Source organism: Anguilla anguilla, chromosome 7 (assembly GCF_013347855.1).
Source record: "Anguilla anguilla isolate fAngAng1 chromosome 7, fAngAng1.pri, whole genome shotgun sequence".
In the NCBI taxonomy this organism is placed as follows: Eukaryota; Metazoa; Chordata; class Actinopteri; order Anguilliformes; family Anguillidae; genus Anguilla; species Anguilla anguilla.
In genome coordinates this window covers 18,475,504-18,502,817 of record NC_049207.1, presented here as the reverse complement: position 1 = coordinate 18,502,817, position 27,314 = coordinate 18,475,504, and the positions used below count along the sequence as shown (strand labels likewise).

The 27,314-nt window shown below is 43.3% G+C and overlaps 2 protein-coding genes across 7 annotated transcripts in view; one reads left to right on the top strand and one right to left on the bottom strand.

The window, feature by feature from the left end:
- ccdc146 (coiled-coil domain containing 146) overlaps positions 1-6,825 on the top strand; it is a 29,783-nt gene extending 22,958 nt beyond the window's left edge. For all 5 annotated transcript variants that reach the window (XM_035426197.1, XM_035426200.1, XM_035426198.1 and 2 more), the window contains 4 exons: positions 3,772-3,894; positions 4,454-4,591; positions 5,290-5,538; positions 5,769-6,825. In XM_035426197.1, the coding sequence (XP_035282088.1) occupies positions 3,772-3,894; positions 4,454-4,591; positions 5,290-5,538; positions 5,769-5,969 (711 nt within the window). In that variant the 3' untranslated portion in view covers positions 5,970-6,825. The remainder of the gene's footprint in view (positions 1-3,771; positions 3,895-4,453; positions 4,592-5,289; positions 5,539-5,768) is intronic.
- Positions 6,814-26,334, bottom strand: gsap (gamma-secretase activating protein). 2 transcript variants are annotated; one of them, XM_035426203.1, is made up of 32 exons: positions 25,901-26,334; positions 25,603-25,664; positions 25,456-25,512; positions 25,118-25,187; positions 24,780-24,827; positions 24,288-24,376; positions 23,896-23,965; positions 23,686-23,735; positions 23,376-23,480; positions 22,900-22,956; positions 22,721-22,767; positions 22,016-22,101; positions 21,860-21,862; positions 21,389-21,466; positions 20,974-21,051; positions 20,428-20,520; positions 19,985-20,205; positions 19,682-19,751; positions 19,513-19,592; positions 18,961-19,041; positions 17,557-17,691; positions 17,204-17,262; positions 16,770-16,801; positions 16,253-16,314; positions 15,331-15,426; positions 14,549-14,619; positions 13,917-14,011; positions 12,779-12,898; positions 9,445-9,506; positions 8,656-8,760; positions 8,425-8,521; positions 6,814-8,327 (listed from the first exon to the last, which is right to left on the bottom strand). In XM_035426203.1, the coding sequence occupies exons 1-32, from the start codon at positions 25,986-25,988 to the stop codon at positions 8,227-8,229; spliced, it is 2,568 nt and encodes an 855-aa protein (XP_035282094.1). In that variant the 5' UTR covers positions 25,989-26,334; the 3' UTR covers positions 6,814-8,226. The 2 variants fall into 2 exon arrangements, with proteins under 2 accessions (XP_035282094.1, XP_035282095.1); XM_035426204.1 differs by lacking the exon at positions 21,860-21,862.
- Positions 26,335-27,314: the final 980 nt, after the last annotated feature.

Below are 27,314 nucleotides of genomic sequence, written 5' to 3'. Positions count from 1 at the left end.
TGGAATTACCCCTTTGTCATTCCAGGGGGTTTCCCGTTCTTTTCAGTGAACAACTTCTGACTATTGCAGATTTGATGCATATCTCCTGAATTCCAGACAGGAGGGTGAGGGGAGGGGGGCTAACCCAAAAAACACCTCCCCTTTGCTACATGTTTCTTCTGGTTGGCCGCAACACCCACCACACCACACACCAGACATCATCGTACCACTAACACCCTAGCAAAATCCTACCTGGCAAAACTCTATCTGGGCAGATGCAAAAGTCAAATGTTAAAAATGGGGTTGTAGTGACTTTGCAGTTTATATATGAATAATGATTCGAGTTGAGAGCTGTTACCATGACACAAACCAGGAGCATGTGCCCCCTCTTCCACTTTAAGCCTGAGATGTAAGATTCAAGTGGGTCAGACAAAATGCCACACAGTCCTGAAAGATAAAAAGTGTCAAGAGAGAAGTTTACATTCCCCAAAGCACTGGCCTAAATGCACATTCCTAGTAATGCATTATAAATAGAAATCTCCAGCAAGTCACAATGCTTAATGCAATGCTTTGTGTAAACTCTTGTGGCTGTGAAGCCAGCTTTTACCTCCATTAATAAGCCCGACTTTACCATTTATAGCCAAGGCCATTTTGAAGACAGCGATCGGCCATCAGCTCCGCTTCTGAAATCAGGCAACTCGGCTGTGTATAGCGCTGTCTAAACACAGTGCTTTTTCCATTAATATTTCTTCCAGCTAAAACAAACATCTTACTGACAGATACCTACACAGTGGCTGGTAATGGAACGTGCTGCGTCTGAGCGTATCCTGAACACAGTGATCAAAGTAACCTGACACACAAGGTATTCCCCTTGAACACACTGGCCAGTCCATTGTGGAGCAGCATAGCCCTGTCTGTCTGGATGAAGTGGTTTCAGGGTGTTCAAGTACGAATTAAACATTATGAATTAGAATGGCAATGAAAGGGCTGTCAGTGCTGGAGCTAAAAGTGGCCGTGGACTCGCTGGCCGAGAGATATCAGCTGGTGAATTTTAATATTCATACCTTAATATTTGTGTGTGCATTTCAAATTGAAGCACAGTACATGTAAACCTAAACTTGAACTTCATGAACTAAACTAAATGAACTTCACAAATGTGAGGATACAATTCTCCATCATCATTCATCATGTTCACGGTTTTATAGATGGATGACAGTAGGAAACATACTGGTTAGATTCATGTGAAATGTGCTCATCTGCTGTGCAACAGGGTCAGCTGCTGCCCTTGTTGAAGAAAACGTTTGAAATACTGAGCTGGCATGCATACAAGTATCTTTGATTTTTTTAAAGCTGGTAAATAGTTCACTGTCTGCCTTCACAGCATACAGAGGGCACCCTCATGGTTTCCTCCCTCAGCCAAACTAGGCCAAATGCAAATACAAATCTTATGCTGTGCGGTCTGGTTATACCAATTATTACTTAATTTCCACAGCCAATAGTCCAAATATCCAATGGCTCAGTGAGACATCAACAGAGCCCTTTTTAACCCGAAGAGCCATTTGTAACATGAAAGTTTGGAGGCAAGTAAGACCCTACAACAACGAGCAGACCAAATTTAAAAGTCACACTAGAAATAATTGTCATGGAAGAGGCTCGTTTTGTCTTTCAGTGCACTGATTTCAGTTGAAGGGAGCACAGCTTCACATGTGCAAAGCATGATGGGAGAGTTCAGTGTAAGTACTTGGGTCAGTGAGTTCAGCCATAAGGTTCTAATGAGTCATGTTTGGTTTCTATGTTCTCTCACAGATCTCCATGCTTCTGGGATCCAGTTCAAATCTAAAAACGTTTTCCATTTTGAATCAGCCTTCTAACTTATGCTTACATTTTGTTATGCTTGCAGAACTAAAATAGTTTTTTTTTTTCATTTGATATTTCAGGTGGAATACATTCTTCTAGAATATTCTTTTGTTTTTGCATGGTCAGCTGTCAGTTTTATTTGAACTTAATTGAACATATGACATTTCCAAACAAATGACATTTCCAATGCTAAAGGCGCTTCAATAGAGACCTTTTTCTTCTGCGAGCCTGTTTTCCAGCCTGCTTGGGAACTGGCCCACAACTCTGGAACCAGTCCCCACTGACAGAGTGGAACTGCCGTTGCTGCTCTGCGCTCACACATGAGCCTTTGTACTGTTGCACAGGGACCAGCACAGCACAGTACAGTGTGTAGATTGTGTGGACCCCTAATGATGTGAGGAGATTTTGTAGACCTTAATTCCGAGAAGACTGTGCACACCCTTAATGATGTGAGGAGATTGTGTTGATCGCTATTGATGTAAGGCGATTGTGTAGACCCTAATTCTGAGGAGATTGTGGAGGCATCTCATAATGTGTGGAGATGTGTAGACCCCTAATGCTGAGGAGATTTTGTGCACCCTAATTCTGAGGAGATCGTGTACTGTAGATCCCTAATGATGTGAAGAAATCGCATAGTCCCCCATTGATGGTAGGTGATTGTGTAGGCCCCCTAATGATATGAAGAGATTGTGTTGAACCTAATGCTGAGGAATAGGCAGGCCTTAACATTACAGCACATGCATCCCCATCAGCTGTCTTCATGCTCTGGTTTATGAGATGGATGAGTAGGACATGTGCAACTCTCACTTTGTTTTAATTTTAAGATCTTAATCCAAATTTACACGTGGAAGAATGACACGTGGATCAGAGACATATTAAGAATGAAATGTGATGTGATTAAAAAGAGCCTTAGGAGGCTAACCAAACCTAAAGCAGCACGTGTACACTGTGAATACATATAGGCTATAAAGTATGTTTTTGAGGGAGAATGAGGTTGAGTGACAATTCCTCTAGAGAGTCTAAATCATCATCTGTATGGCACAGAGATAGCAACCCTTCTAAAAACGCTGCCTGGATGATTTAGCAGAGCCGGCATCCAGACTGTTGATGCAGGACACGGCAACACATCTGCGTCCAACCTGTCTGCCACTCATTAATTAGAGAGTAAAATACAGCGGGACGGCCAGAGGGACTGTGATCTCATGACTGGGGCGTCAGCTGCAATGCAAGCTGGCTGCCATACAGGACACTGAGGCAGCCATAAATCCTCTCTGAAAACGGGTCTTGGAGATAGCAACAGAGTCTGCCTCCAGGGTGGGCTCCTCCTCTAATATTTAAGTTTATGGCGGAATGAAAGAGAGAAAATGCGGCCTTTGCCCATTTGTGTATGGCCGCAATAATTCCTCATGGTGTGACCTAATTTCTCCAATACCAGAGAATTAGCATTTTGACATCATAAACATTTGTTTCTGATCATCATCATCATCAGTAACAGTTATATGCCTTGATTGAGTTATGAGTGCACTTGTACTTTCTTACAAATAGAGTTTAATGTAATCCAAGAGAAAATGAGACAAAGTAACTTTATTTTTGTAAATTGATAATAAGCTCTTTTTTTATTTAGTTTTATCTTAAGAGCAAGTACATAGGAGCAGATTTGGTATAACTAGTGTGTATTCTAGTCAGGTACTTTTGCCATGGGGAATCCACTGTGCTGATGTATTGAAATTTAAGAAATCTCCTTGCCAAGAAATGGAAGTCTATCTCCTCATCTTGCCACATGCCTCAGTAGTACTGTAATGTAATGACCAACTGTAAATCACTAGGTATTAAGTTCTTATATGTGGGGTATGCAGGGTAGAGGAAGCAGAGGAAGAACTGAGTGTAATTGGACTGGATCACGTGCTAACTCTGGCCGCGCTCCATCTCTTCCAGCTGTCGGAGTGTAAGGACCAGAGGCTGGCTCTGGAGAAGGCCGTGGAGGACCAGCAGAGCCGTGTGCGCAGGCTGGAGGGCTCCGACCCTCCCCCCGACCAGCTCATCAAGAAGATTGAGAAGGTGCGGCACCGGCCACCAACGTGGTGCCAATGTTTCATTTACCTTACTCACCTCTACCCACAGCAACATCTAGTGTCCTCATATCTACTGTCAGCTTCCCTAATGATCAACTGTCCTCACATACATCTACTGTCAGCTTCTCCAAACATCTACTGTCCTCATATCTTCTGTCAGCTTCTCTAAACATCTACTGTCCTCATATCTGCTGTCAGCTTCTCTAAACATCTACTGTCCTCATATCTGCTGTCAGCTTCTCTAAACATCTACTGTCCTCATCTACTGTATGCTTCTTTAAAGATCTACTGTCCTCATTCCTTTTGTCAGCTTATCTTGAGTTTTAACAACATCTGTCCATTGAGTGTGATGTAAGCTGAAACTTTTACTGCCTCACTTCCGCATAAAAGAAAAGGGATTACCAACATGCGATGGAGTACGGTGTGGAGTAAGCCAAGGGAAGAGCTGATAGCAGGATTGATGTGTGCGTTCAAGGCAGGCTGAACATTAGCGCTGTGCTCAGGTTTCTATGGCTGCAGTCTGTTAATGCCGTGTCTGTGCTCAGCTGGAGAAGAGCCTGGCGGAGCAGGAGGAGCAGCTCCTGGAGAAGGAGCTGGTCTACGATCAGGTGACCCAGCTCTCCCAGCGCATCCGCGCCAAGGCCGAGGATGGGAAACAGGACACCCTGGATCTGGCCAAGAAAGTAAGCACACATGCACACACATACGCAGTCACTTGGACACAAGAGGTATGTAGGTACCCCCCAATCCATTGACCTACAGTGCTCATTGCCTGAATTAAATCATCCCATGCTGTGCTCTTGTCTCCAGTTTAAATCATCCCCTGCTGTGCTGAGCCTCTTTGCACACTCGTCATTATCGGAGGGCAAACTAGGCATCTCTGTCCCTCCTGTCATTTCATTTAGGAAAAATGTTCTCAGTTTGGTTCAGCAGCATTAATTGAACGTGAAAACATTTTATCAAACTGTGTCTCTGAGCCTATGTGAGTTTGTGTGTGGCCAATCTGTGAGCCTGTGTGTGTGTGTCCTGCCTCTGAAATGGTTTGTGTGAGTGCATGTACTGTCACTCAGCTGGTGTACCTGAATCTGAGACTGTATACTGTATCTGATCTGGTATGTGTGTGTGTGTGTGTGTGCATGTTCTGTCTCTGAGCTGATGTACTTGAGTGTGCGTGTGTGTTCTGTCTCTGAGCTAGTGAGTGTGTGTACATATGTCTGTACTGTCTTTGACCTGGTGTGTAGGTGTGTGTGTGTATGTGTCTGTACTTTGATTGACCTGGTGTGCTTGAGTGTGTGTGTGTGTGTGTACAGAATGTGTGTGTGTTTGTGTCTGTCTGTCTGGCTGGCTGTGCTGTCTCTGATCTGGTGTGCCGCTTGCTCAGGTGAATGAGCTGCAGAGCCAGCTGAAGGACACCACTAAGAAGCTGATGGCAGCGGTGTCTGAGCTCTCCATGGAGCAGGCCAAAGCCATGACGCTCCAGCAGGAGGTCAAGGACAAGGAGAAGCTCCTGGACTCCTGTCAGCGGCGCCTGGAGCAGGGCCTTATGCCCTCCGAGGAGATCGAGCAGGCCTGGCAGCGCACCCTGAAGGCCGAGCAGCGGCAGCAGGCTGATCTGCAAGAGCAAGCAATGGTGAGCAGCCAGCCCCAGGCTGGGGCATTAAGTTTTGGTTGATCCACAGGTCTTTTACTTTTCCTCCACTGCAAGCAGCATCTTCCCCTGGGAAGTCTCCCATCCAACCAAGCCCACACCTGTTCAGTGTCAGCCATTTTGATGCTTGGTGATAGCTTTTTTCTTCAGTGTAATAGTGGGTTTTCATGCCGTCGTTCCTGATTGCGTTTCTGTCCAATCCTCCGTTCCAGAGGGCAGAAGAGGAGGAGAAGGCCCTGCTACCCAACGGGGGCATCACCACGGCCGAGGCCCGGCCCAATGCCTACGTCCCCGAGAACGACCCCCTGCCCATCCCCCGGCCCTACGGAGCCCTGGCCCCCTTCAAACCCACCGAGGCCGGCTCCAACATCCGGCACATCCGCAAACCCCAGCCCAAGCCCGTGGAGATCTAGCCCAGACAAGCGTCCAGACGACCGAGGGGAGCATTTCAGTCATATTTAATAACGCTGTCGCTGATGCTTATTAAATATGAGAATATTATAGTACTTCGGCCACATGGTATGTGTCCGATTACTTAGGGCCCTGCGGCCACATGGAATGGTAGAAGTCATTTTGAAACTGCCTTGCCTTGGATCTGGAGTTGATTTCCTGTGGCATTGCTAACGGGTAGCGTCAGCGACTTTATTGCTGTTCTATCAAAACCTGGATTTTATTTAGCTCCTTGCCAGCCTCCAATAGATTTTTGATAAACCAAAATATTCCGGAGAGGTGATGCTCCAGGGGTGTACACTGCTGTAAAAAAGCATTTCCCCCCCTTCCTGACTTCCTCTATTATCGCATATATGTCACACTGAATGGTTTCAGATTTTTAGACAAAATGTAATATTAGACTAAGGGAACCTGAATAAACACAAAACATGAAATAATTTTTAAAAAGGCGTTTTATGTTTACTTTAGTTTTCCTCGGTCAAATATTACATTTTGTTTAAAAATCTGAAACCATTCAGTGTGATAGAAAATTCAACTATAGAGGAAATCAGGAAGGGGGCAAATACTTTTTGACGGCACTGTATATATTTTATGTTCTGTGGCATTTGACGGGCACCAACAGAGTCCTCCTTTATCAGTGAGAACGTTCTCTGGACAACCATTAATTCTGCTGATTCAGGAGTGTTCCCCCATGCAGAAACCATTTGTTTCCATTGTTTTACATCCCTGGATGTATACCATCATTTGTGAATGAAGTGTGTAAGGTGTAGCCATCTACCTGAAGCAACAGTATGAATAAGGAACATATTCATCTTCAAATATGTCTTTTTATTTACAAAACAGTTGCACAATACAGTGGGGTCCACACTGCATAAACACAAACACTTGTGAAAAAAATCCCTTTTCCAGTTTATCAGTACGCAAGATTTATTTTGGGTCTAATATACCGATTTCCAGATGTGCTTATTGTAGTTAATTTCCTCCTGATAATCACACAATAAGTCACTGGGAAAGGAAATATCCAGCAAATGCCTATTACCTAAGATAGTGATGATGATTTCCGGCCTTACTGTAAGCTTGTGTGGGCTTCCCGTTTTAATTCAAGGCTGAGCAAAGTGGATGTCACAAGGACTGCTCACAGCGAATCGGAAATTACGCTGCACTAATGCCGCAGCCAGGCCCAGTAATTGCCTTCCGATGGTGCTCCTGTGGAGCGGTCCAAGATGCATTAAAGTCAGCCATTTCCCAGAAGTCTCGCTGAGCTGCAGGGAGCTGTGTACAAATGGCATTCTCTCAGGGCATGTTCACACAGGTTCTCTCTAATCCAGGAAAATTCAACTGAAATTGAAGTCACATACGGTCAAACTCAAATTCAGGCGTTCGGTTCACCTGCTGCAGGATGAGAACCAGATTTTTTTTTTTCGTTTTAGTTTCACATTTGATATTTCCAGTAGTACCTAGTTCCTTTTTTTAAACCTGTGCCAGAAACCCTTTGGAACATATTAGAGGCACGGTGGTGATTGCAGGCAATTTGAACCAGGCTTTTTTTTTTTTTTGCAGATGCTCTTATTCAGAGTGACTCACATCATTTTACATTGTATCCATTTATACAGCTGGATATATACTGAAGTGTAATGCAGTTTAAGTACTTTGCTCAAGGGTACAATGGCAGTGTCCTTCCCAGGAACCTGCAACCTTTAGGTTACAAAACCATTTCCCTCCCCATTATACTACTACTACCGCCCCATGTACCAATGTCCTTTTCTTCCTCAGTCCCTCAGGGCTAGCAAACTAATGGAAGAGATTTCTATCTGTTGTGTCTATATGTGGAAGACACTGCCCTTCTGCAAATTCAGGAACAAACTACATAACATAAAGACATGACCCACACGTGAGGTCCTCAACTGATAGAGGGCTACTGGGTGTGCCGTTTTTTTTTTTTCTCCATCTTAAAATCAGAAACTAGTTAAGACACAGTCAACCAGGTGAGGAAAACTGTGTAATTAAATTCTTTAATTGATCAATTGGTGAGTAACATCTCACGCCATACCCTGCATCCCCCTAGGATCAGAGCTGAAGATACCTGTCCTAGTGCAGAACCACACCACACTTGTATTAGGATCAAGAGATCAAACGAGCCATGTGTGAGAGAGGCCTTAGTGCTGCACCCTGGTGTTAGTCTTTAGGGGTTCTGCATCAGGCTAGCTCTGCCCTCTGCCCTCACTTCTCCTCCAGCCCCAGCAAGATGAGGGTCTGCTTCAGCGCCGTATCCTCAACAAACCTGGCGTCCACGTTCTCCTGCTCCTCAAACGGGTTCAGCACTGCAACACACCACCACAGCATTTCACAAGACTGGAGGGAAAAAAACTCAAAGGTCACACGATAGGGTCACATGACATCAAAAATGCTCCCAAGTACCTTGACTTTCTATATTGGAGAGAATTTTGGTGAGGTAGGTGAGAGGCAGGAACTCAGGCTGGAGGCCTGATGTGCTCCTTTCCACGAAGACAGAGCCCTGGAAACAGTCAAAAAGACTTACTCAGCTGTATACGCAAGAAGACCTAAAAATCATTTCAGTCTCAGAAACAGTTAGGTCTGTAACCTCATGGCCATTAAAGCTGAAAAATAACAGATGGCAAGAGTATTTACTTTTGTCTTGGCTTGTCTCTCGAGTAGCCCTTGGACGTACTTCCTGGATATACAAGCCGAGCTGATTGGGTGATCCCACAGCTGAAAGAGCTTCTGCTCCATGGACTGGCGAAAACATATACCCAAGAGGTAAAAAAAAACATGAAATTCCAGATAAAGGATACATTTATGATCTATAAGCCTCTACCGTAATATGGATTTCATCTTGTAGTCCTAACATCATTACATTCTAAACTCAATGCTATCTACTGGACAGCATTTACTAACACACACTTAATCTACTGTTATTTAGCATTTATTTTCACTGTGTCAACTGTACACCAGTACATAACTACATGGCACATTAGTAAATATTTGTAATACATCACCATTTAACAAATTATATGTTTAAATGGATTTACTTAGTGTTAGCATTCCTTAAATTGCTCAGCTTTTTAGTGAAAGGCCCTCCATTCCACAAATATTTTTTAAATTCTAAGATAGATGCAATTCATTTTTAGACCTGCAAGGTACATGCACAACCCACTGGGGTGAATTAAACAGGAGAATTGGTCCTTGTTTCTTTGTGATACCATCCAAGACCCATGTACTTGGTAGCTCAATGAATCAGTCAAAAATACAAAACATATACACATTACATTACTACCGCAAAAGAAAAACAACTGACAGCAATGATTACAAAATATGAGAGAACACTGGTGGAACATGGAGGGTTTTAGAGACTTAGTTATTTCTACAATCATAATGGAAGTGAAACAGCTGTGATTACTAAAAAAGGAGATACTTTACCTCAGGAAGTCTCTTCATAATACTAAACTTCAGCTTTTCATTGTCGTCACTGTTGTCCAGGTCTGTGGGATGAAAAAAAAACTGAATGAAAAAAAATGACCCCACCCAGTTCACTGCACTAGATCTTTTGCCACTTTATTAAGAACTATGATTGACCTTCCATACATGTCAAACCAAGAACTCTTACCAAGCTGCCCTATAGATCAGAGATGTCCTTACAATGGTATACCATATATCAGATTGTCATTACCTTAGAGGAGAACACTATGAAAATCGACATGTTTTGTGTGAAAGATTGCTTTTCACAGAGCTGGGTAGCAAGTATTGTCCTCTCTTTGTCTCTTCCACACCCCATTCTCCCAACAGTAAATATCATTAATTAAAAACACAGTTTATGCTACCCTAGCACATCTACAACCAATGTTTTATTGGAGAAATGCTTGGCGTCATCGCAGCTGACTTGGAAGGCAGTATGAACTCGATGGCTTCAAAGCAACTTAGCGAAGCATCAGACACTATGTAGTGGAGAGCAGAAAGATTTCAGACTCCACAATCTGTCGCTACTTATTTGCATTGATAAATTCAACCAGAATCCCACATCTTTCACATTCCTGGCTTTTTATGGTTTCATTGTAGCCAATGAAGATAGCTTAGCTATAGACTTCACAGAACCAGAGCAAAGCAGCACATAACTGATTTAGAAAATTCTAATTAAGCATGTATATAATGTGAAGCAGTTACACATTTAGAAAGATACTTTACTTCCTCAGAGAACATTTTAGAAAACAGAACTACATAAATGACTCGTACTGTGCCATGCTTGAGAAAGCAGCTGATAACAGCCGTTTACAGTTTTGGTGCCCTGAACATTATTTTCTGTAATTCCTGGTTAATGGTTCTGAAACACACAGCAGGATTACAGTATAAAGGTCGTTGCGTTTCATCCACAGTGTCTCCATGGGAAAAGAGTGCTGACTGGCTTCCCCCTCTGTGCACAAATCATCAGTCACAGTAGGCCTGTTGCTATGCATACACAGCACAGCACATTAATGTCACTCAACAGATCGACAAACTGAATTGTGGGTAATCCCTTCTGAAACATTTTGATGTCAACTAAGGATTCAATCTTGCAACCTCTGAGAAATGTTACGGCGGGTAAAAAAAAGTGGGGAGGGCAGTTGAGTCTTTATATATTTTAGATATTTATATATGTTTTCAGTCTCCTTTATAGTTCTTGACTACAAACTTGCATCAGGAAATTGAAAAAGTCTTCATGTATGAATTCCTTTCCTTTTCACTGATCTTAGAATGCAGTCTACTCCCTCCACTCCCCCAAAGCCTGAAACATTTTCATTTGATTGATCCCGTGCCATCTCTATCCTCAGGACACCCAGACCGAACACTAGGTACGGCGAAGCCCATAAGCCTCGAATGCCAGGCTTTATATAAAGCTAAGCATGCTATCTGCTGTCCTAATAAATCTCTCCAGCGAGCCTCTCCAGCACATGCCACGGAAATGGCCGCTCCGAGATTCCAGCACGAGGTGGAAAAGCACGGTGGTGAAACGGCTGTGACTCACACGTGCACGCAGCATGGGGAAGCACAGGAAGGACACCGCTCGGAACACTGAAATACCGAGTCCTGTCCCCAAATCACTTTAACCTGAAAAAGCCCCCGCAACACGGCGTTAGCTCATTCCAGTAAATTATGGTGTGCCGCCCCTTCAGCTGAGCCTATTTTTGGAATTTTGGCACACTCATCCAAACTTAAAACATATTTGTGGATTAGTGAAACTACTTTTTCTTCCACTGGCGGGAAACAACTCCATGACTTTTACATGCTTGCATAAACTTCAAGAGAATTTCAAGAGAACCACCCCAGTCCTGTCTTTTTTCAATTATGCATTTAATTTGTTCTCCCATCCTTATGAAAGATCCTGATAAAACTGAAAATATGGGACAAGTGTCATTGGACAGCCACTTCCTACATCAACAACAACCATTCCACTGGACTGACATCAGTCTAAGTGTTGAGTAAGACCAGATGAACCAGTTAACCTCCAACAAATTATGCCAAAATGAACAAGAGGCAATCTTAAAGAAATCATGCTGGGCAAATCAGACACTTATCTGGATACTTATCCAATCTGGTGAGCCACAGAAAGACAACTGTTGGCATTTAATGAAAGCACCAGCAGTACCAAATATAATAATATAATATCAGATATATGAAGTATGGATGCAGTATGAACCATACTGATCTAAAAATAATTAAAAACCATGTTTTTAGTAAATATTTAAAAAGGTTAGTACTTTTTGAGGAAAATCAATGGCTTGAATATAATATTTCAGAATAAAACGTTTTAATCTGCAAATAGTTGTCATGAAGAAACAAATACCTAATGTGCCTTATGGCCTGTTATAATGGTTATGTTCTAGATCAAAATATTGACTTTGACAATGCTAATGCAAAGTGTGACATAAGTTATTTAGGAGTGTGCAGAGAGGCCTCATAGTTAGCATTAGCCCCTTCCACACATGCGTCCATAAATCAGGCAATTTTCTGTGTTGGCATTTTGTGTGAACAGGAGTCATTTTCTGTGCAAGACAGTTAAGACCAAGTAAGATTTACCGAAATCTTCCACCCCGGCTCTAGTGTGGACAGACATTCCCGGAGAAACAATCAAAAAGTTACAACGTCCTGACATAAGACCTATGAGGTCTGAGGTCAGTACTGAAATAGTGCGTGAGTATGTATTAGTGAGGACAGTATTGAGACAGTGTGTGAGAGTGTACGTAATAGTGAAGACAGTACTGAGACAGTGTGTGAGTATAAGTGAGGACAGTATTGAGAGTGGGTGTGTGTGTATTAGTGAGGCCAGTATTGAGATAGTGTATGAGTATTAGTGAGGACAGTACTGAGACAGTGTGTGAGTATAAGTGAGGACAGTATTGAGAGTGGGTGTGTGTGTATTAGTGAGGCCAGTATTGAGATAGTGTGTGAGTATTAGTGAGGCCAGTATTGAGACAGTGTATGAGTATTAGTGAGGACAGTATTGAGACAGTGTATGAGTATTAGTGAGGACAGTATTGAGACAGTGTGTGAGTATTAGTGAGGCCAGTATTGAGACAGTGTGTGAGTATTAGTGAGGACAGTATTGAGACAGTGTGTGAGTATTAGTGAGGACAGTATTGAGATAGTGTGTGAGTATTAGTGAGGCCAGTATTGAGACAGTGTGTGAGTATTAGTGAGGACAGTATTGAGACAGTGTGTGAGTATTAGTGAGGACAGTATTGAGACAGTGTGTGAGTATTAGTGACAGTGTAGTCAGTACCTGTCATTAGGCGTGACACAAAGGGCTCAGTGAGCTGCAGCAGGCCATGGTCCACATACTGCAGGAAGGTGTGGCGAGGAAGACAGCGCACCCCCAGCACGGACAGCAAAGTGTGGTATCCTGCAACCAGAGACCAACCACTGATGAGCATTCAGACTGCCTCGCCTTTGCAGACAGGTATGCTCTGAGCTGGCAACAAAACCCACTCCAACACCAGTACCACCCCATCCATAAATCTGTGTCAAAACTGTAAAGGCTGTAAAAGAATCTCTCCAAGTAGGAGTAGCCAGCACATAAATCCTGTAAATTGAGGCAAAATGTGTTAAGATAAGGCAACTCATCAAAAGGTGTAATTTATTTAACATAAACACCACTTCTGCTAGTGCCTGCATTCAACCTCAGCGGTAACACCACTCTGTGTTGAACAAACATTTGTGGGTTTATTTGGCATGCCAAGGGAACAGACCTGTCTGGAAGTATTCTGGGGCAAGCCACACGTGAAGGCTCCTTGTGTGTTTCTTTCCTATACAACTTTTATTTGTGTGTTCCGGCTAATTTCAGTGACTTCATAACATGCCGACAATTTGGAAAACAAAAACACGTGGCGCTTTATTTATCTACTTGAGGACGAGAGTAGACTGCGGCTGAACTGAATCTGGGCCTGAAACACGGATCCAGAGCACAGTTCTGGTTTCTGTGGTGAGGCTGAGATTGGATAGCCACAGCCCGGCCTCTGAGTCAACCGCTCTCCCCCGCCCGCGTTCTGTCCACAGGCCAAAAAAACACCACGTGGCTTCCTTCTGCCTCACTCCAACGCAGGTAAAGGGCATGGCACCGCTCAAATAAAGTGGGAGGATGTTTTCATTATCATTCACTGGAAAAGAAGGCTTACAACATGTTTCCACAGCAAATCAATAGCCTCTCTGTTCGGAGAGTGTAGCTGCCTGAGCTGGTGTGTCATATTCATAAAGGGTAGCATGTAGCAGCGCGCTGCACAGATGGAAGATATTGGTCATTGCTCACTGAAGGCCTCATGACAACACAATTACTTTTTCCCTTGTTTATGCCCTGCTGTTCTGGGAGTTTAAGTACGGGTCGTGGGGGTCGTACTACTTTCACAGAGCGCAGTTGTTCCTACCGGGAGGGAGGGGCAGACACAGGCCTTTCATAGCTTCCAGAATTCGGCTCATCACGTGAAAGACTGCCCACTCGGCTCGGCCACCCTTCTGCTTACTGACGCAGAGAAACAGAACAGCAGAGGAGAGCAAAACACAAGAGGCTGTCAAACACAGAACAGTAGAGAAGGAGAGTCAAACACGCAGAACAGCAGAGAAAGAGAGTCAAACACAGAACAGCAGAGAAAGAGAGTCAAACACAGAACAGCAGAGAAAGAGAGTCAAACACAGAACAGTAGAGAAAGAGTCAAACACAGAACAGTAGAGAAGGAGAGTCAAACACAGAACAGTAGAAAAGAAGTGTGAAATGCACAGAATAGTCAAGAAAAGTCAAACACAGAATAATACTGCAGGAGAGTCAAACACATCGAAGAGTAGAATCAAACACAGAACAGCAGGGGAGGAGAGTCATACACACAGAACCTGGGAGTCTGAGAATGCCCTGCAATCAGACCCATGATAAGCAGAAGCAGATGGTGGAGATCGCAGACTGCAGCATGTGCACACATTCTCCACAGCTGCAACTACAAGGGCACCTATCATCTCATGAATTATGGTCCACTACCGTTCACAGAATCCCGAGCGAAGCACTTACAAAGAAAGCACGTGAGGGCCCAGCTGGTACTTCAGCCACACCGACTCCAGCATGTGTCTGAGCAGCTCCAGCTAAAGGCACAGGTGAGGAAGAGGGTCAGAGAGGCACACTGCACCTGCTTCCCCACCCACATGGTGTAAAATAACACTTCTACTCTCCCAGGATAGCCGTTTGATGTTTCACAATCCTTGTATTCTTACAGAACACTAATCCAGGCCGAGACCTAGCTCTTGCTCGGTGCACACATGCATGCACGCATGCACGTGCACACACCCACACACACATACGCACACACACAAGCGTGTGTGTGCCTCTAAAGATATGACAGGCTCAACACCTGAAAGGCATGTGCACTCCACCCTGCTGACCACACGTGATGACTCACTTCCTATTGTATTCGCTTCAATGCAATAACAGGATATTGCAGTGCACCTTTCATTTCCTCTTCATATCTTGTAAACGGGTGCACTTAAAAAATGTGAGGGCTTTACTAGGAAATCGAGACAAGTGCATCCCTCAGAAACGCATAACTAAGAATTGCACATTTTGTTCCCATTTTGCTGACATCAGGACCGCTTGTGCATAAGGGAAACATGGCACACGTCAATGAGGAAGGAACCAAAAAATGTACCCAGCAACTGCATGCATGTCAATAAATACAGGCCGCTGGCAGGATTAATTTCTCACTTCTGCTTTTTGTGTGTGTGCGTGTGCGTGTGCGTGTGCGTGCGTGTGGGTGTAGAGACAACTGTCAGTTACAAAGGGAGCAAAATAAAACGAACCAGCTTTGCCACGTAATTGACGACAAGTACGTCAATCTTCTTCTTTCCCAGGCGAGGTAAATGCCTGTTCAAGTGCTCCCTCAGCTTGTCCACCATCTGCGTGAAACGTGAGACGAAAGGTACCACATGTAGGGCACGAGGAAAGGGAGAAAGGGAGAGATTTGGGGTTTAGTTCAATAACCAAGCTCTTTAATAAGTTAGAAACAAATTGAACCTTGCAGCTGCATTTCCAGAAGTTTTCTCTCGAAAGACAAAATGTATTCACTAGCCCTCGGTAACAGGAAAAGGTGGGAAATGGGAGTACAGCTGACTTCCCTGACCTGGTTGGGAGGGCAGGGGGCAGGGGGCAGAGTGTTGAAGAGGTGGAGTGTAGGGGGGGGGGGAGATGGCTTCCTTGAAACTGAACACCAAATGTGATCGGAAGCTTCTAAAAATAAAAGCGTGAGGCTTGATTGCAATGCCTGGGTGGTGCTCTGTTAACATCTGTAAACAGTTTGGAGAGACATGTTTATGAACCTGTCCTTAAAAAGCATTGTGATCAGACCTGGGTCAAATAATTATTACTGTAACCCTTCAAGCACCAGTTCCTGCCGATTACAGTGCATTTTGAAAAAAGGTTGATTTTTACCAATCCTCAGAGCAAAAACTCTTCTTTCATATGATTGTATGCTTTGCTCAGGATCATGTTCTGTTGAACATCCTGCTGGACGGTCATAAAATTTGATCAGTACACTAAATCAGCTCAAATACATATTTAATCCAGGACTGACTGACTGAGGTGCATTGTTATCAATGTTTCCACCAGAACCTGAACAGAATGTTTTGCACGTGTGTGCGTGCATGTGTGCGTGTATGCATGCATGCACACGTGTGTGTTCGCTTCCTGCTGTGACTCTCCATTGCTCAATTCTATTGTACTTACTAAGCCAATCAGCGCCCTCTGCTGTTGATCCTCCTCCTGGAAGAGGGGGACCACCTTCTTGTCTAGAGGAAAGCAGGGCATGGATAGGTCAGGAAGACATCACATTGTCTGTGGATGACATCACTGATTCCACCCCAGGGGATTCTGGGCGACCCTGTACTTGGCCGTGGTGAGGGTAAAACTGAGCGATGACAGCAGGAATTGCCCCCAGCACATGACCTCTAGTGGTTCAGGGAGGGGGCAGCTGGAAGCAGGAAGGAGAGCCAAGCTGTGCTGGTGGTGATGTAGCCCCTTCCCTGACTGTATGTAACCATGGGAATGATTCTGGCTCCCTATTCTGGCTTTACCTATGTGCTGAGGAATGCAGCATTGACATCAGAGTAGGGGGATTTTCAGTTCCTTTTTTCATTCGCTCAAGGAACTTTCCCATCTATAGGCAACTCAACTGTTGTTTGGCGCTGTGTAACATTTGTACGAATTTGTCAAAGGAAAAGGACTAATTTTGTTCCCGTCTTACCTAAACGCCAGGTATCCACCATGGACAGCACTCTGAGGTAGTGAAGGGAAAGGATGGAAATGGTTATTGCTTTCTGATCATACAAAACTCTCTCAAACTTAATTTCACAGCTTCTCCAAACTCAACTGCGTACCTTAACCTACTCCAGCCAGTAACGTGTTAAGCTGAGCATGTGTGGCATATTGTGACACGCAAGCTCCTCCCTCCTCAGTTACAGTAAATTGTAAGACAAACTTCCTGGCAACAAGCATCTTGTCACAGTATCGGCTGTTTCACACGTGTGGGCACATCTCGACGCTGAGTCGTCACCTCGGTCCATTGACCCCCCCGAAAGTTCCTGGTCTCTGAACTTTCTAGAATCACACTTCACTCTCCACTAATCCCTCACTTCCTCCTACAGATGCCACATTCTAAACACATTGTTCTCCACCTACTTTTTGGTGTTCTCTTCAATGTGCCGAAAATTGTTGGCATGCTTCTTCTCCTCAGAATTCTGAAACAAATAACACATGCCCGTTTCTTTCCATTCCACAGTGAAGTTGCTGTGCCCTTGTTTACTGAAAATGATGCAACCATCCTTCCCCCGCTGCACAGTGTATTCTAATGACAGCTGAATCACTGACTCTCTCTCGTTTTTTTTGCACGATGAGCACACACTGTCCACTCAGATGGGAAGTGGAGGGTAGGAAACAGGAAAAGGATGACTAAAAGGTTCACGTCAGCCACACCAGCGGCACCCTTTGGCGCGCGGAGCTGCGGGGAACACACACGGCGTGCCGGGCCTCACCATTTCGGCCAGCAAGCGGGACCAGTCGGCCTGGATCAGAGAGGTTCTGTATCTGGGGTTTGGAACCGCTTCAAAGTATTTCATCTTCTCCATGTTCCACTGGAGTTCCTCCCAGTATCCTTTGAAGTGCCTGGGCTTTTTTTCCACCAGATAACACATAAAACACACTAAACATTAGAAAAAAATCACTTCTGTGGAGGGGTGGGCAGCATTGCAGGTTCTGGGTTGTTTACAGTTTACCTCTTCCATACTTCAAATGACATTTTGGAAAAAACGTTTATTTTTGTATTTACATTTACTTAAAGCTGCAGTAGGTAACTTTTCAGAAAGATATTGGGGAATGGTGATGCTTAATTGGTAGCAATCATAGAAACAGCTGCTGTGAGAAAAATCCAGCACCATAGAAGATTGACTTTGCCAGTTCACCTAACAGTACACACAGCTAAATCCATTGGGAAACAAAGAAAAAAAGTTTCACCAATGCCCGACAAAAGACCCGCTCCTAAATCGCTGGCAGCATCTTAGCTAATTCCAAAAGGAAGAAAAGAAAATTGGATACAGCTTTCTGTAAAACTAGAATGAACATCGGAGCACTCCGATTTCAAGGTGGTGAGAGCGTTCGGGAGCGTGTGGAGCTGAAGACCGACGCAGAGCTGACATTGTGGGTTTAAATTTCAACTGTAATGTACCTAGACTTGCCGCTTGCCAGCCAATCATACGTTCAATGAATTTAGCCAATAAAGTAGCTAGGTAGCTATTATTGACAACATACTTAATTTGGAGGCTAGTTCTAGGAAAGTATCAAGAATCCCAGTTATCCCAGTTGTCTCCCCCCTATTTAGGGCCCTGATTGAGAAAGTCTCCTACTGCAGCATTAAATTACAGTTAAAAAGTTTTAAAGCAACAACTTCAATTTAAAAAATACAGTCTAATTTTGGAAAAAGTTAGGCCCTGCTTAAAACAATATGTCCGGTCAGACTTAATGCAGCACACATTTTGTCCAAGAGATACGCATTTTTCATCTGTTACTCTATGTTATGCTGATCTACTTTCACCACTCACCTGCCATCTAGTGCATGATGGGAGTACTGCACTACTTATTTCCAATTGAGTCTGGTCTGAATTTCTTACACCAAGATTCATAGCAGTAAAGTACATATCAGTATTTACGGATTCAAATCAAACATGTTACATTAATATTATTACACGGCTTTGTTGAACGCTCGATTCTAATTGGTTTATGGTCTGATATTTTCTGAATAATGATCACTTCTATGGGTAACAGACTGCTTAATCCCAGAGTGCTTTTCATAGCAGACCACTTCTTCATTGATTATCCCTTACTTAACAGATCAATAGGACGGTTGGTACATCGGAACATAAGTTTTGTGAGATAGGCCTTACTTTTCCCTTAAACACCGGCTCAAAGAGGAGCTCGGATGTACATTTCACCCCAGGGATCTCTTTCAGACCAAGAGGCAAGTCCTGCAAAACACAAATAAACACACACACACACACACACACACACATACATACACACACATGCTGAGTGTGCTTTGTCTGAATCATAAGCTCTGTGAAATGAAATGATGAAAGAAATGCATTGTGACGACACGTACAAGGAATTGCATGTTATGCATTCAAACGACAAAGCGCTTCTCGTCATATTAATACCGCTAATTAAATCGACCGGCAGTAAACTGCATCAGAGAAATTATCTGTTTCAACTCGTCGCTACACAAAACACTGCACAAAAAATTTATTGCCAGTCATTTCGGTGTCACCCCCCTCTGATGGTGTCACCCGGTGCGGTCCGCACCCCCCTAGTGACGCCTCTGCACACACACACACACACACACACACAAACACACGCAGTGAAGACTACTGCTTATTTCGCCACACTCCTCACCCTTTCACAACCTCACTTTCCTCTGATTTTTTGAACAAAGCCCTTACCTTCCTCTCCAGCACAGATGAATATGGCAGGACTCTGTCCAGACTGAGAGACTGCTGGTACACCATCCTGTACAGGGAAGCTGTCAAAGAGGAGAAAAACACACATTTACACTTTGAACACAAATCTGAACAGCCATTTAAAACCATGCAGCGCCTCAGCCACACTCACCCAGTATGAATTCCTGAATTTGATCAAAGTTCTCCAAAGCCATGACGTCATCACAGATCCAGTCTATGATCTGTACGGAACAGAGCAATGGTGACCATAGACGTTAAACATAGGAAGACAGCATTGTTGAACTTGGGACAGCCAGCTCCGCAATACTCTAAATTGAATTTACCCATGGTCAAGTGTTCATCTTTGCTGATTAGAACAGGCCTAAACTGCATTTGGAGAGAGGCATTTTGCACATACACAGTGACTCATGACTGTTACCATCCGCCGCACCGTGTAACCATAGCACTCCCTCACCCTCAACTCAACCTCCGGATCGGGGCTCATGTAGACCAGCATGCAGTGCAGGGAGGCCAGCCGCTGAGAGTCCAGCCTGCTCCTGCACAGGAAGTCCAGCATGGAGGTGTGGCTGATCTCGGCCCTGTACACCATCCCTGACCGCACATCCAGCAGCTTGGTGTCGGGGAGGGTCAGAACCACACTGCCAGGCCCAAGCTGCCCCAGCCTAGCATCTGCCCCTGCAGGAAGAAGGGTCTGAGAGCAAGCGGGTGCTGCTATACTCGCTATCAGCACTGATACATCAGCCTGACACCAAACAGCCTGTGACTGGTCTGGCTTCAGGTTTGGAGCCGTATCCCCACCCACTAATAATGCTGTTAAGAGCACACAGTGTGCGACAGCATGCATTTTTAATTTTTAAAACGATTTCCTCCTTTGCTTGTGGTGCAGGGCGGGCTCACCTGAGAGGAAGAGGCTGTGGCAGGGCACGTCCTGCTGCCTGCTGTTGATAAAATGCAGGAAGTGCCCGGGCAGGTACACCACAATGTAATAATCTGGAACAGCAACAGGGTCTCAGTCAGGTAAGCAGCGTCACAGCACCAGCACTCATTTCAGTGGGAAAGAGATACTGTAGCAGTCATGGGCTAGGATTACAACCAGAAGGTTGCAGGTTTCGATTCCAGAGCACTGCTGTGGTAGGATAGCAAGGTTATTAACCAGAAGAGATACGGTAGATATGCTGGACTATAAATGGATTACATATGAAGTCCTGCTTCTACTGGAACTTGGATCTGACAAGAACTTTAAAACTCAATATCTCAGAACTGTAGAAATGGCCGACAGAACTAATTCTAAGGTCCCGACTGCCACTACAAATAACATACACAACAATGCTAAGCATGGTATCCAGGCAGGTGAATGTAATGCATATGTAATGTGTGTAGTGAGTGTGTGTAAATAATGTCATTAAAACAAACCCAATCATGGCAGCAGGCTGGCTGACTCACCCAGAGAGAGAAAGAGCAAGTCTCTGGCCCTGGGCGCTGGGGCTCCTTGTAGGGACACACTGAAGGTTTTTCTATAGCCTGCAGGAGACAGAAAAGTTCACACATCCAAGGGCACACACACTATCTGTGCAAAACCTAAATACACTCAGAACAACTATTTTAAAATATTATTGTTAGAAGTTAAAAAAAAAACCTTTAGAATTTTATTTTAAACAAACATTAACAACATAAAAACATCTGCATTACACTTATAACATAACATAATGACCAGAACAGGCCGTTCAGCCCAACACTGCTCGCCATTTCCCAGACTAAATTGTACCTAGCGCTCTGATTACCTACAGACTAGGTAATAGAACATGATTGAGACACCGGGAGGAATGCGAGTGTAAAGAGTCTGTAATGTATCACATACCTCTGTGCACAAAGGCAATTGTGTAAGCGAAGTCCTCGTTAACTTGTACAGGATGGCTATAGCAAACGCACATGCTCCCTGCAGAGGAAACAGTTGGCAGTGAGCATTTTTTCCACATCAATCCCTTCAGACGAAACTAGTCGGATTACTTTATCGGGGAGCCCCACTCATTGCCCATTTTAGATGCAAGTTAGATTTAGTGACTAAATTTTAAAATGGCTTTTACTCCAAGTTATTCACCCTGTGGGACCAAGTATTTCTTTAGTGGAGAATGATTTGATTTAATCGCAGAAGGAATGGCCAACATGATTTTCTTCTTCAATGTCTGTTTTTGATTCTCTCCCACTGGATTAAAAGCCATTAATATTACCTTCACTTTCCCTTCTTAATTTTGTTATTAGTGGAAATAATTATTAGGATTATGATGATGATAATGATGACGAAGGTATTACTATTATTACTATAACTTACTGTCTGCAGGGTTCCACATCCCATGTGAAACATGCGCATAAAATAAAGACAAAATGAGAACTTAAATGCTGCACAACAGACTCCATATATCACACCAAATAAATTTACGACAACTGAGGTTATTTGGGCATATCTAACTGGAACAGCAGCACATACCTGTCCTACTGGTGAAAACCATAAGCTTCATTCCCTCATCTTCCAACTCCTCAGCATTATAATGATCATATCCCAGGTTAGTGAACCTAGAAATGAGAGTCCAGGTGTCTTTTATTCTCATTCCGTCTGCTGAAAGAACTGTAAGTAGTGCTCAGAAGTTTTCAGACTTGAAATCTGTTCAGATACATTTGCCACAGGCTTCAGAAGACCAGAAAATATTTTCACGCTGTCGCACAGATTATCACACCATAATGCACATTTTCTGCACACATTTGCACTTTGACCTCTGAAAAACTGTGGCATTTTTCTAGAATATAGGCTGTTTAACTATTATTCCACCTATCAAATGAAGAGTGCATGTATTTTAATTTCCTTTGTCTCTGTTTGTTTATATTTTTCAAATAGAAGTAGAAATAACCATGGAAAAGCAAAGTAGGTACCCATGGTTACTTTACACAGCACAGCAAAGATGAAGGGAAATAGCCGTCACTCACACCTGTTCCTCAAACATGCAGTGATTCTGCATGAAGACTCAGGTTATGAAAGGGTTAAACCACATTAGTGTTTCCCTTGATGCGCACACCTTGGTACAGCTGATACAGCTACAGTCCAACTGTGCAGTGCAACAGTGTAACTGCTGCATTGAGGCTGAGAGGTTGAAAGATAGACTGATAGACACAGACAGACAGACAGACAGACACTTACCTCACAGAGGTGAACAGGCTGGTAGCCAACTCCAGCGGCAGCTCAAACTTCAGCAGAAAACAGAAAAATGATACAACTGATTATAAATGCAAATAATTGTGCGGATCCCTCTGCAACATTGACCGAGAGCCAGCATTTCCACACCAAAAGAAATAGGCTATGAGCAGTAAAAGTCTTACCAGAGTTTCAAAGTTGCAGTCTGGGTAAAACTGCACACATTTCAGCATGGATTTTTCCTGAATTAAAAGAGGAATGCATCACCATCATATTGCATGCGTGCTGACATTTTATTAACAGACGCCTTTTTTAAAGTCTCTTGCAGTACTTACACTTTTATGTGTTATCCCTTTACGCAATTGGATATTTTTCAGAAGCAATTTGATCCCTTGATCACCGTGCTATGACTGGGATCTAAACCAACTACCGTCCGGTTACAGCTTTCTCTGATCCCAAAACCATCTGCCACACTGCCACTGGGGATGAATGAATCTCTGTATAGCTCTGCTTGCAAGCTGTTTGAAACTACTTTTGACCAATACCAACACAGCCTAGTATTCATGTGCATCCCAACAAAAGCAGTCATGTCAGAAGAAGAGAGGCTGTGTTGGGTTTTACCCCAGAGGTGAGGTAGAAAAGAGGCTGTGTTGGGTTTTACCCCGGAGGCGAGGTAGAAGAGTCTCTGTGCCTCCATGTCCCATTGCACCCAGCTGAACTCTTCTGTAACCCGGTCTTTGACCAGCCGTTCTGGGTTCTGAATCACCTGGAACAGGGGCGCCTTTAAAGACATCTGCTGGACATTCTCTCATGTAGATACAGAAAGCTGAGCAACAAGAAACAGCTTTTTTTCCTCACTGTCCATTACCAATCTTAAGAAGAAAATGTATTACCATCATATAATCTTCTCACCCATATTAGTGTTGCAACTTCAAGTGAAGATTTAAAAAAAGTAAACACATAACCCTTACCACTCTGTACCCTTCTTGTTTGACAAGGAATATATGGAATTGTTCAATGTCTGTAAATGAAAAATGTCAAACATAAGAATATGAATTGAGTCAGCCCTTCCTTACAGAGCAACAGAGGGCTATGCATCAACAAACAACTATCACAACCAGCCAAACAGCACACCACCTAGTTTCACTTCTGGACATAAAACGGACTTCCTGAATACTTACACCCATCTTCTGCAAACAGCAGAAGGTGACTCTCACGCACATTTTTCTTCTCCGTTTCAGGGTCTAAAAACTAGGCAAGAATACATACCAATATTACAAATGTCTGCATGTTGAACACATACAGACATGATACAACTGATGGTAAATCAGTAATGTATCTGGAACACAACAGTTACAATAATATCAATAACTAATGCAAACCAAACAATTATGAAGATACCAGATGACACTTTTAATTATATTACACTAACCCACTCATAGTTTTAATGTTCAATAGTTTCCATGGAACTACAAAAGCCTTTTATTAGTTCAGTCAGAGACCAATTGAAGTAGATTTTCATGATCCTTAACTCCACAGTGTAATGCCCCCAGTTAATTACATTTCATGTTACCTGGACTCTGATTCTACAGTCGACTGCTTTCAGGACTTTGATGTTGTTTTGCGGATGAATCTCGATAAGCAGCGTTCTACACTTTGAAACTGGGAAAAGAGAAAGAAAAGTAATTTAGGTTTATGAATAACTCTCTGCCCAATAGGAAGCATCAATCCACCAGACCTGCACTGACTGTTGCCCTGCTGTCTGAACATATTTCATATGCAATCCATTACGAGTAGCAGCGGTTCATTATATAGTACATAATTATACATATGTAATAAATCTTTTTATAGGACTTCACTTGGGCATTACAAATTGAAAATGCATTGTAAATCTGACTGACTTCACACTGTAAAACCCCTGAGACATCTTGTTAGGACAATTTCAGGTACCAGTATAGTCAAGGGCCTTGTTCATACATGGTGTAGATCCAAAATGTGTTGTTCTTACTCATGACGCAAATATCCAGTGAATATCCACTCTCTGCTGTCGGGAACAGTTACTCACTTGGTTGTAAACCGTCCTGTGTCTTTGCACACCGTGACAGACTGACAGCTGAAATAAAGATGGGGGGATGGTTTGGTTAATACCAAGAAGGGTATCTGGAAAACGCCCTGGCGATACAGGTTTACTACACAATCAGGGCAGACATACAGCGGAAATCTCACTGGTGTGCTTCTGTAATTTGTCTTTACCAACACACTTTGCCTGTGTCTTTCACAGCTCTGGACGTGTTAATACGGTCACCGGCATGTAAGATTTTGAATGCTTGACACCCACAATGCGACAGAGAGCCTAGAGCACATGACAATGAACTCCCACAGCCCTGCAGAAGAGGACCTTACCAAGCAGCGTCTCTTCCTTGTTTACAGAGCAGCTGCTCACAAACACCTCCTTGTCAAAAGTGTACAGAAGCTGAAAACACATAACAGAGAGGAAAAAAAGAAAAAGAGAGGTCAGACTGGTTCATTCTCTTTCAGGTATTAATATGCTCATGTAACGAATCAAGATTGCTCAGGAAATCTCAGTGGTTAAGAAACGGTCTGACCCACTGTAGGGGTGCTCAAAATTGTAGCACAATTTTACTTCAGATTTATTGCAAGGGGGATCAAGTCTCAATTAGCGGGATCAGAACCCCCCTGAAATTGACACCCTGCTCAGAGGTAGGCTACCTTGCTCTTACCTTATTTTGCTTGGTGCTGGGATCGTACTTCCCTATCCTGGTGTTCCCGGTAGACCCCTATAGGGGAGATGGAATCAGTAATAACCAATTCAGTATTAAAATGTGAGACTACATAACCTTCAAATATTTTATAAAACACTAACTTACTTTCCATGAATACAGAACACTTCCATCTTTCTCCACGTTAAGAAACCGGGCGTCTGCCTCAGCTGAAATAGACGATGACCAATGTAATCACAGGTATCATTTTGGGTCATTTCTGCGCCACCCCCTGTCCCAGTTCGGAATCCCCTTCCACATACCCCCACCAAGAAAAGGTTTCAGCACCAGAAACAATATTAATACATACTTACTCCAGCCACAGTATATGCTGTTCACGGAATAAGATTGCAGACCACGTAAAAGGCTGATCGAACAGGTACTCTTCGTGCAATATTTAGCCTACCTTTTATTCGTCTCGCGGTGTCGTCCTTAGTTGAAATGTGCGAAACAACATCTTTCTGGAGATCAAAAGTTGTGCGTAAAGTCAGCATGTGGACAATATTTATTCTCTCTACCACTTCCGGTCAGCAAAATATAAAAAAGTTCTGCTGAAAAGACATACTACAAAACACTCGATTTTACAGGACCCGAAAGGTAGCCTACTATGCCACGGAAACGGCGAATGGCAGATGCGACATCATGTGATAGCTGCAGTTAACATGTTTTTTTCACCCCTTGGTTAGACGGATATTGTTATCTTTGTTTTGTTAACACAAGAAGAAAGTGCACGCCCCACATGTCAATATCCGCAACCTCGCAAGTTTTCAGTGCAAAGGAGAATTCCCATTGAGTTCCAACTACACGGAACAAATCTCGCTGTGGCCATCCTTCTGTGAAACCCCGCCCAATTGTGTCACGCATCGAAAGCTCCGGCTGCGATTGGTCGGCGTAGTAATCACTCTAGGGTTCGGAATTTCCAACGCCTTCGCTAGTTCTGTCACCTGATTTTGACAAAAGCGGGCATGATAAATATGAAGTAGGCTACTTGACACAAAATCAAAACCACACTTTGTGCTCCTTTGAGGTAACTGTGTTTTAGTATTATTTTTAAGCCCACGGACAGCTCCCAAAATCTTGATGCGTAGTATTATTGCTGTTGCTCATAGCTACAATGTGTACGCTGTGTCATGTAAAATATGCAATGACTTAATGATGAGAAACAACACCTATTAAAATAACTGCTAAGTTCTAATGTTGAGACGAAATTTATGTTGGTGCTCACATGAATTAACGTGACTTAGCTGGGACGATTCTAAGATGATTTTTTTGCTTTGTTTTACCATGTTGTAATCTTCTCTTGCATTTAACCTTTTCTGCCACAAGATGGGACCCTTGCTTTAACATTGTAATTTGACGTTAAGTCAATGGCACCACCGACAACTAAGTTAAACCCGTTATCTTAAATAAATAGTATGTATTTTTATTCTGAATTGAGACACAAATGACAATAGTGTAAAATGTATTTAAACATGATGCTAAGCCTGCGTGATCACTTTACCTGAAATTGACCATTGTAAAGTCAGTGGAATTTTTTTGTTTTGTTTGCATAACACTGGAGTGAACAAGTCTCACTTCCCTTATTTTCTCATGAACAAATTTGAGTGTCTTTAAAAATCTTTCTTGCAGTCAGTATATTATAATAGCTCAGTTTCACAATTCTAGGTGGTTGTTCTAGGTCAAATACTTTGTAATGCTGGCAACGTTGTTGGCAGTGCTTTAGGAATAGGCTTGTACCTGTTCAGATCCTAGTTAGGGTACGGCCTTTTTACCCTTGGCTGATGCTTTCTACCTGACTTCCACCGATAAATATCAAGACC

Bases quoted from the DNA above. Each gene is read 5' to 3' on its own strand.
- gsap (XM_035426203.1), bottom strand. From the start codon at position 25,988: ATGCTGACTTTACGCACAACTTTTGATCTCCAGAAAGATGTTGTTTCG. The intron at 12,899-13,916 runs GTAGGAACAACT...CTCTGGTTGCAG, and splicing joins GTGTCTGCCCCTCCCTCCCG to GATACCACACTTTGCTGTCC. The intron at 8,328-8,424 runs GTACTTGGGAGC...GGTGTGTTGCAG, and splicing joins CTCCAATATAGAAAGTCAAG to TGCTGAACCCGTTTGAGGAG.